Raw genomic sequence first — 10,882 nt, forward strand, 5'->3', positions numbered from 1 at the left:
ATGTACTTGATTTTAAAATAGTGTATGTAACATTTCTCTTTGTTTTTAATTGTGTTCCCCTTAGGTTTGGATATTGTGCAAGGCCAGAGGAAAGCCATTGACGATTCAATTCTTGACGCCTCAAATCTTCTGGCTATCCTACCTGAAGATAAGCGGGGCAATGTGGATGTGGTTTTCGATATGAAGCATTTCCCTGACCACGGTCGTATCACCCTTGGTGGTCAGGACCTGTCCGGTGTTGCCCAGTTCTTTAAGCAGCAAGACCTAGCTCAAGGAAAACTGGAGTATCTCCATGATGGCTCTGGTGCTTCCTCTGACAGCTTCTCCTTCAGTGCCAGTCTAAAGTTTAAGGGTGAGTCTGTGGCCTCACCTTCGGATACGCTGGTCCAAGAGGAGGTATTTCACATCGCAATCAAACGGCGGGGCTCTGACTCCCCAAAACTAGTCACAATAGACATGCTCTTGGAGGTTTTCCAAGGCTCCGTAACCGTTTTGTCCCAGAAGCAGTTTAACACTCAAGACGAGGACAGTTCGCCAGATGAGGTATACTACAAAGTGACAAAAGCCCCCAGCAACGGTCGAGTGGTTGACCGACTCACAATGGACCCCATCTCTGAGTTCACGCAGGAGATGGTCAATCACATGCAGGTGGGCTTCGACAGCGATGGCAGCCTTTCCGATGGCTCTATGGAATTCATCGTTTCGGATGGAGAACACCAAACAGAGCCACACACGATCCACATTGTCGTCCTAGCTCGGACCTTGCTTCTCGACAAAGCCCCTGAGATCAAGGTGAAGCAAGGCGATGATGAGACCCTGGTGACTGAGGAGATGTTGAAGGTAACTACCGGGGGCCCTGTTGAGGAGGACATCCTTTACAAGATCACAAGTGTACCTAAGTATGCAGCTGTTATGGTAGACCGGCAGCCTACATCCGCCTTCACCCAGAAACAGATCAAGGAAGGCAGAGTCAGTGTCCGCTTTGTAAAGTCCACTTCACCTCGGGACAGTGTTGCATTTGTAGCCCGTAGCAGGGGTGCCAATGTCACCTCTGTCCTCAACATCACGGTGCAGCCTCTGGCCAACATCGCTCAGGATCCTCTCTTACCTCAAGGCGCACTTGTTAAACTCGACAGGAAGCTTCTGGATGCAACTCCTCTGGCAAACAAGACGAGAACCAACCCTACGTTCACTGTCATCCAGCAGCCTCAGGGGGCTCGCTTTGTGTGGTCTAGAGGTCCTGGTGCCGGTCAGCCAGTGGACACATTCAGCCAAAAGGAGCTAGATGAGGGCCGCGTAGCTATGGAAATCCTAGAGAAGAGCCCTTCTGGATCACAAGGTCGTATCATTCAGGATGAGGCCCGCTTCCTGCTCAAAGCCCATGGGGTTCCTCCGGCAGAATGTGTGTTTTCCTTCCAGACGGGCCCCTACAATGCCTCGGGGGTCTACCCTGCCACTCTGTTGAGGCTTCCCTTAGATGACCCATCAAAGGAAAGTAATGACATCCCTGAGGTAGCCGGGTCCCCTCGATCCACTCAAGCTAGCCCCCGCTGGAATGGTGACATGGACTGGCCCAATGGACAAGCCCCCACCACAACATCTGCAGGCGCTGGCTCCAACAGGAATCCACATGTTTCCCGGCGCAGCAGCTTCTGGTCTATTCTCATCCCAATCCTGGTCATCCTTCTCCTGTTGCTGCTGGCAGGTGTCTTGGCCTACTACTTGATTCGTAAAAACAAGACAGGCAAACACAACGTCCAGACGGCAGCATCAAAGCCCAAAAACGGAGAGGTGGCTACCGGCACAGAAACCTTTCGCAAAACTGACCCGGCCAATAACATCCCAATGTCAAACATGGACTCCAAAGACGCAGACCCGGAGTTGTTGCAGGACTGTCGGACAACGAACCCGGCCTTAAAAAAGAACCAGTACTGGGTCTGAGACACTTTGAGATAGGACACAGAGGGAAGTGGATCCTTGAGTGTTTGGAAGTCTCCTTAAATCATTCCTCTCAGTATTAAAGACCTCTTGCCACACCAGTTTAGATGAAGATTATTTTTTGACACCATTAGTTATTTACTTATCTCAACATAACTGTGGACAAATTCTCAGGCAATGAAACACTGAATACGTATTGGCAAATAAAGAGGCAGTTTCTTATCCAAGGAGACTCAGGCCATGTCTATTTATTTTAGTTGCATCATTCCTCTTCGTCAAAGGGCACACATTAAGACATAAACACGCTGTGTGTTTGCAAAAAAGTATCCTGGGTGTGCTCCATCATTGTAATCCATATGATATCATAGGCCAATATTATTCATTTGAGTTGATAGGTGATTGAAAGTCTTTGTGATGATTTGATTTTTGGATTTTACCCGGAAAGTTGATAAGCCTTGTACATAGCTGAAGAGGTAAACATATGCTGTATTATCGAGAAGATGAAAAACTGCCTCTTTGTGTTTTCTCTTTTACTTTTCAATGTTTTTAAGGTACCATTTTATTGTGTTTCTCAGGGCTAAATTCAACTTAAAGACATCGTTTTTTCAAAGCAATATCAAAGAATGATACCAATCTCATATTTGCTTATTGAAATATGAAGTAGCATCCAGAAGTTAGCCTAGCTAAGTCAAATGACCAAAGTGTTTCCATCCGAAAGTATAATTATTCATCACCAGTGCCTCTAAAGCTCACTACCCAACATGCTATATCTCTTTTGTATAATCTGTGTAAAAAAAAAAGAAAAATAAAAGAAAGAAGTTGTGCTTTTATGCGGGATAATGCCCCAGACTTTTGGCTAACACAGTGACTTGCTGAATGTGGCTAGTTGGGAGAAGCTAGCTGTTGCATGTCTTTAGGGTTTGCTATGCTATGCTATGCTATGCTATGCTATGCTATGCTATGCTATGCTATGCTAATGGTTTCCTGTCCTGTTGCTTCGTTTTGAACGGACAGATATGAGATTGGTGTTTACCTTGTTATCTAACTCTTAGTAAGAGAGCAAATAAGCTTAGGCTCTTAAAATGTCAAACTATTACTTTAATGCCATCACACAAAAACATTTCAGTAGTTTTACTTTTGTCTGTAAGGAAGATTGTTTAATGAAAAGCTTGTTGCATTCACATACATAGGTTTAATTGAATTTAGCTCAGAGTAACGTCATCGTCGTCTATCACATGATATTATTGTTGATGCTTCCATAGTGCTTGTAAATATTCACTGGACTGGCACGGCACTGACATCGAAACCACACGGTACACAGTTAGCAGACCGCAGGCAGAGGCTATTCTGGTAGCATTGGTCTTTAACACATCCGTAATGGCTGACAGGCAGCGGTGAGGTCATCTAATACCGGGATGTTTCCAGTTTCCTAGTCTGCAATTAACAATTTATTAATAAAAAGATGGTTAGTGCTGGGATGGGGATAATGAAAGGAAATACTCCGCTGTTTAGGTTGCATTGGTGAAGCAAAGGAAGACATTGACAGATTTTGTTTTTCACAGCTATTCTTGATTTTAAGCATTCCATATGTAAGCTATTGAAATCCTGAGTTTTTTTTTTTACTTTTTACTCTTAGACTTATTTTGTATGTTGAAGCTTAGAGGAGCATTACTGTACAAATACTCCTTTTTGTTCCTTGTTCTCATTCTTTATTGTCACTCTGACTTGTGACGGTTATCTTGTTTTTGAATGTTGAATGAAGTAGGTGAATTAGAAAGTGTAGAAGAAGACTACGGTGAAGAAGAAAGTGTTTAATGAAATATCAGATAACTATTTTGGATCCACTAAAGAAAAAGAAAAGACTCGACATTTATATTTTGAAAACTGTTGGACTATTTGCTGTACATTTCTTTTTATCATACTGTATGTCAATGACGACTTATTCTTTGTTAGTCATTTACTGAAAATACAATAATTCCTTTGCAGTACTTTTTTTGTAGTGTTTTCAAGCGGAAAATATAAGTAGAGATTTTACAGCACAGAGCTCAGGAAGTGATGTGTTTCGGGAGACTATGTATTTTCATTGACATCGCTTACATCAAATCTAAATACAAGTATTGGTTTCTCCTACAGGATACCACATCCACAGCTTATCAGTTTTATATGTAAATATTTGTTTTTTAAGTAAGGTTTTTGCGCTTAATTCATGTCTTGAATCATATATTTAGTGTATATCATGTTTGTCGTCGAAGGTACTTGTACATGTAACTACATTTAATTTGATCAATCAACTGCTAAATATGCCTGTGTCTTTGTTGGTGTTTCTTTTTGTGTTTGTCTTTGCAGGTGCCCATCACTCTACTCTGTCACTCTTTTGTTTTCTCCTTAGAGATGAGATCATGGCAGATTTTCATCACCACACCTCATTCTTTTCATTATTTATTATTTCTGACCATCTCCATCAAGTCATACTCAAATGGTGTGCTTTGTCAGAGATTAAACTGTAATCTGTAACAACAGGTGCCTTTAAAAGATAATAACTCAAAGAAATGTTTAGATTTTTTGAAAACAAGTAATGTCTATTGCTGCCGATTGCCTCTGAGCTTGTTCTCGGCACTAATTGAAATAAAAACGTTCATGCAACAAAACCAGCGTTAATTGTTTTCAGTCAGTGACTCTTTCGTTGGACTCAAAGCTCATTTTATTATCTAAATAGTTTTTAATTGGCCTTTTCACCCAATTAAAATGTTCATGAATCAGATATCAGATCATTTTATCGCGTGAAAGTGCTGAGAAATGACTTTGTACTTTCATGCCTTAATTACTGTAATATATTACACTCTTTCCTGGGCAGAGGCGTTCTTCTTAGGATGATATAATGCAGGAGGTTATCTTGTTACACAGACAAAGTGCATGGAGCCGCTCTTGGCCGGTAATCATAGCCTCCGTTGAAGAAAAATGTAATTTGAGTTATTACTGAGGAATATTTCTGATTTGTTCATGTCTCTTGTCGACTGGCCAGAGCATGCTTTTGCTGTCTTTACTTATTAACTTTGGTTCTCTTCTCACTATTAGACTTTACAAATATATTGACAAAAAAGTGACTTGTGCACTTTCTTGCTAGTTTAATTATATCTGTTTTAATTCTGTTTTTGCTGATGTCTGTTTGATATTTTAAGCTTATTGCTTTCATTTTGAAGCATGCTTTAACTTTCCTAAAGGAAATCTTTACTTAATTGTATCTTAAGTCTGCTTTTCATTTAATTTGTCTTTATTTTTGTCATCATCGTGGATATTAATAGCATGCACAGAGTTGTACATTACATTTGATCGACTTTAGGACATTATATTTTCTCTTTTCTGAGTTGTTTGTACTAGTTATAAGCATTTTATTTACTACAAATCACTTCGCTACTTTCACATTACATATTGACACTATTCTGTAAGAGTTGTTGAAATAATTTGTATTTTATTATTACATATAAAGTAAACACAATGTTATATACAGTGATGGCTTGGGGTAAATATGGGCAAATCAGAGAGGGTCCCTTTATTAAAATAGATATATTTAAATACAGACACAGAAACACGAGTGTCAATGTTTTATAATAAAAGAAAGTTTTGCATCGTTCTCAGGGAATTATTGTTGTCAACCCTTTGTTGTCTGCTTTCTATTGATGCTGTAAGCGCTTTTGACCACCAGGTGGTGTCAGGGTGCAAACAGCCCCAAAGAGACCATGACAGTTCTTGCAGCCATTCGTCAGCATTTAACAAGCTTTCCTCCATCCGTCATTCTTTCCAGGGAATGGCCTTTGCTTTCGGTGTTTCTCTCGTTTTTTATATTTTCCTGCTCTCCTGTGCACTTTCTGTCACTGGCTGCCCATGCTTTGCTTTCCTCCGAGCCGCTCATCCTGCTGCTTTCACAAGCTGCTCAGCACAGCTGTTGCTCCACATGTGTCTGCTTCTGTCATGGAGCAGTGGGTGTCAAGTCTCAAGTTCAATGTGTTTTTCTTGAAATGAAAACAATAAGATAGTGTATTTCGCTTTGCTTAAATAGTCAACTGTCAAACCTAATCAAATCAGTTCGCAAAAAAATAAATGAAATATTCTTAAGAGTAAAAATGAAAGTCTCATTCACAGCAATGTTGATTGTCTCATTTGCAAACAATATCCTTCTTTTAAGCAACATGTAAACTGAAACTAAGCGGAAACTAGCCATTTAACTTTAAACTAAGCTGAAATTGAAATTGCATTATAAAAATCTCACATGTGATCTAGGTTTCAGCTCAATATCTATGTGGACACGATGAGTATATCATAGCCTGATGAATCCAACTTTCTGCTTTCCTTAACATCATCAAAAATTGAAAATCTACAAGAGAGAGTTATTGGCAAATCTGAACTGCAGATTAAACTTTAAGTAAAGTATTGCAAATAGCATCATATCATGTCATGCCTTGTGAAAGCTTGGATAAAGAGTCCTATAAAACAACTTGGAGAAGGAGTTAATGTTCTGAATTTTATTTAAGTGGTTGTGGTGTTTTAAGTGGGTGTGGCGTTGTAAATGTCAACTCTGTGTAGAGACAGTCTGTTTCAGGAATAAGTTATTTACTTCTCCTGATACTGCATAGACGCCTCCCTCTGTCCACTCCCACTCTCTCTGAATCCACAAATCTGCTTTCGATTCTAGTTTTGGAAGAAAACGCAAAGCACCTTCTGTTTTATATGTTTGGCCTGGTTCGAAAGATTGAGCTGCTGATTGGCGGATGTTATCCAGTGTCAGTTTGGTGCAAAACGACTCAATCCCTTAACACCAACAAGTCTGAAAACACACAAGGCAGGAACCATTCTTAAGAAGCGTGAACTCTTTAACTACTGAAATCAAACACCAGTCAAAATATCTGAATGTTGTTTACAACTGAATGTTCGAACATTAGGCTGCTTGTAAAGCGGCCATATTATCATTTTCAGGTATGTTGTGCCTCGGCTGTGACATGTCTCCATGCTTTAATGTTCAAAAAGCTCTTTATTTTTCTCAAACTGCCTGTGCTGCAGCACCTCTTCTCACCCTCTGTCTGATACCAGAGCCCAGTCTGCTCTGATTAGTTAGCTATAGCGAGCTCTGTTGTGATTGGTTAACTGCTTAGAGATGTCCCGCCCCTAAACCAATCCTGTACAATGTGTTGGAAAGCTAGGGGGGAGTGTCTGAGAGAAACTCAGTTAGGCAAAGCATCTTTAAGAAAAACTGAAACCATCTGTTTTTCCTCATCAGACACAACATTCACCAAGATCTTCCAGATAACCCAAGTTACTTTACAAGCAAATCATCAAGCAATTAACTTAGCATTATTTCCAGCTTCTTTAAGATTCAAAGCATCCGTTTGCTTGTTAACCTTCAATATAGTCTGAGCTGGGTGGTGTTGACGTTGGCTTTAGGCTCTGAGTCGGCCTCAGAGGAAGAGAAATGTTTTCTTTGGACTTTCCTCTGCTGCCTTATCTTCAGCCTCCATCAACTCTCCACATGCCGTAAGTGGCATGCAAAATGGACTAACCTCCAAACATGAATGTGTTTCGGGAATGCTGTTCCCACCTTCCTCGCACATATGTCATGTCGGTGCAGAAGTCATGACCTGAGAAAAATCTTTGAGTGATTGGTGCATCACTGCTGTCAAATATCATCCTCCACAGTCTAGACTTCTCTCTTATTGATGCGGCTATCCACAGGTTCCTGTTTGTTGTTGTTTTGTCAACATAGTTGTTGTTTAGCTGTGTAATTGCTGCTGTGTAATTCTTAGAGATGACCAGATGGTGGGGGCAGTATTGTGATGTGCTATTATTTACATTTTCAGATGGTGACTTTCTATAGGTGGCATGTATTCATTCCAATTTAACCATTGGTTTTTCAGAAATCATTAATTTAATAATTTACAAGGTTTTTCCCAGAGCTGCAAAATCTTCCATCTGCATTTAATGAACTGGTTAAATTACTTGTATTTCAGTGTTGTGTAAGTTAATATTGTTTATTCTACGATCCAACCAAATTAGATGCTATTTTTAACATAAAACATATACGTTGGCGTGTCTGTGATCAAATTGCTTCAGTAGCTCTCATTGGCTACCATTGTTGTTGTTGACAATATTGATATATATACTTTTTATGTGTTCATTAACGTGTCCTTAACGTGTATTTCCTGGAGTCTGGATTAGAGCAAATTGCACAACTCAGAGGAGAAAGGGTTTGCATGCAGCGGTCACCAGTAAAATAACAGATGTTGATGTTTTCCTTGTCACTGTTACTTTGTTTGAAAATAAAATGCACCAAATTAACCGACCGCATGTAACACAGCTGTCAGAGGAGGTTAGAGGTGAGTCCCCGGGGCCACATGTCGGGGTCAGGAGAGCAGTGCGATGTGCTGGGCTGGGGCTGAGAGTCAAACAGGGCCCGTCGCTGAGGTCCAAGAGGCCTTTCAGTCAGAGGGACACACACAGACAGCTGGGGGGTATACTGCGAAGCAGGATTTTCGCTTAGCCGGCTAAATTCAGGGAAAACTCCGGCTTTCCGGTCATCCGAAGCTGGTTCTCTTTTTAGCAGGCTAGATCTCCATGGTAATATATGCTAAGCACAACCCTGTCTCCTAAAAATTACGTTCCCACAGAACTAAACTGCATTCTCAATTACGTTTAGCTAGAAACGTATTTTCTCCCACGTTACGTTAGTTATGACGTATCTCAAATACGTTTATTTTCTACATATCTTCTAGAAACGTATTTTCTCCCACGTTACGTTTGTTATGAACGTATCTCAAATACGTTTATTTTCTACATATCTTCTAGAAGCATATTTTCTTCCACGTTACGTTAGTTATGAATGTAACTTAAATACGTTTATTTTCTACATATCTTTGCCATTTATTGTCTTGCTTATAATAATGATAATTAGTTATTTATAAATATCATTTTAGAGCACACCTTTGAAATCGACAATCGGGCTCGATATATGGTTAAATTAAAATCAGTAGGCGAGGCTGTAATTTCGCCAGCTGTTACTCTCATGAGCGAGGCAGAACATAATAGTTTTAACATGCCAAAAAGCTGCTGTGTCGTTTATTGCACCTCAAACATTAAAACAAATCCAGAGTTACGTGTTTCTGTACTTCCTCTAAGAAGAAAGGACAGTAACAGAAGATCTCTGTGACTTCAGGCTTGATCGCCGTTCAAATGACAGCGCTGGTTTCCCCAAAAGTGGGCGGGGCTGTAAAGTGAAGTAGATTTACTCTCTATTATTCAAAACCATTCTATTTATTCTAACGTAAATTACATGCCAGTGTTTTATCTTTTATTTATTTGTTTTTATTTTAAATCGTATAATGTCTGACTTTTTTTCCGTCTGTGAGGAAAAGAAATGGGGCTCAGAGCCTCAAAATACTGAAATCTGTATTTTTTAAAATCTTTTCCTTCTAATTTATTATTCTTTTCTAAATAACACACTGTTATTTACTCAACAATAACACACAATTATCCTTGTTTTTATTTATTCATTTAATTCTATAATCTTGGGCTTTTTAGCCGTAAATAAAGTCACCGGAAACAGACGGGACATTTTGAGCGATACACACCACAAACCCACTAAACTGATTACCCAAGATCCTCAGCTTGAAGCTTTTTGATTGGATGTTTTAGCCGCAATGCACGCTGGGATATGGTGTTGATATGATATGGAGATATGATATCCGACAACGAAAAATAAAATAATACCTAATTCAGAGTGTGCTTGCTTTTCTCTTTGGAAGTCATCACATAACGGCATTGTAATACACGGTTCGGCTGCATTAAATATTACACATCTGCCGTAATTCTTTATTTATAGAGAGAGACAAACAGGAGAACTGCTGCCAAAACTGAATACTTGACGTGGATCATAAATATATCAACAATTAAACAACATCTTCAATTTCTTTTCACAAAATACGTCTCCTTGCAGTATCAATAGTAATTCGGCTGACTTTTATATTTGATCCAATTGGTATATAGGTTATATTTACACCATAACGGTGCACATCTGATAGAAAAGGACTTGTAGTTTTTAAAGATATTACTGATTTTCTTTGAATATCAGAATCTAAATACTGAGTTGAGAGAATAGTCAGGGGATTTGGGTGATGGGAGACACATCTATGGAATCACAATTTCAATAGCTTACTATTAAATGACGGATAGCCTATGCCTTTCTGTCTGTGATGTTTTACAAATCAGATATTAATGTGTAGAAGTAAAACAAGAGAAATAGTATAGCAATATCCTGTAAAATTATGTAAAAACATGAATAAAACTACACATCTTCAGATGTTATACATAAGTGTCTACACTAATAATACACAGTTATTATTAGTGTGCTGTGTGTACCTTGTGTGCACCGCCTAGTGGTTAAAGCATGTTATTGAATTATTTTTGTTGAATAATCTTATTTGATCAAAACAATATTAAGAGTACATACTTTCATAGGGGGAAAGTAGAAGGTCAATGATAGAAATATAGAATATAAAAAGTCAAGAAGATACTAAGTGATCTCTACAATAAAACAGTTTAGTGCTGGATGTACAAAGATATTAATAGGAGGATGTGCAAAACAGAAAAACGAATTAACCTTTATTAACACATTAAAAAATACTTTAGGTTAAGGTCTTCTTTTAAACAAGAAAAAAGCTCTGGGGGTATCTATCTACAGATGAATATTAAGCCTGACAAAGTACTTAACGTCTAAAATATTGCTTTCCTGCAATGTTAACTATGTTGAAACACTTATTTTAAATGATATTATACACATTAATTATACTCTTATGTATGTAGATAGAATAAGAAATGTGCAGAATATGACAGTTTAATGGTGGAGGTATACAGTACACACATATTGATAGATGTCTGTTGAGGAACCTGCGACCCAAGT

General features: G+C 38.9%; 1 protein-coding gene across 1 annotated transcript in view; it reads left to right on the forward strand.

Annotated features, from left to right (window-relative positions):
* The window catches only part of cspg4 (chondroitin sulfate proteoglycan 4), a 113,462-nt gene extending 108,876 nt beyond the window's left edge, over positions 1-4,586 (forward strand). Inside the window, exon 11 of the mRNA XM_034084496.1 lies at positions 65-4,586. Within this exon, the coding sequence (XP_033940387.1) occupies positions 65-1,941 (1,877 nt within the window). The 3' untranslated portion in view covers positions 1,942-4,586. The remainder of the gene's footprint in view (positions 1-64) is intronic.
* The last annotated feature ends 6,296 nt before the right edge of the window (positions 4,587-10,882 follow it).

The sequence above is a fragment of the Pseudochaenichthys georgianus genome, chromosome 6 (genome assembly GCF_902827115.2).
Source record: "Pseudochaenichthys georgianus chromosome 6, fPseGeo1.2, whole genome shotgun sequence".
NCBI classification, from domain to species: domain Eukaryota; kingdom Metazoa; phylum Chordata; class Actinopteri; order Perciformes; family Channichthyidae; genus Pseudochaenichthys; species Pseudochaenichthys georgianus.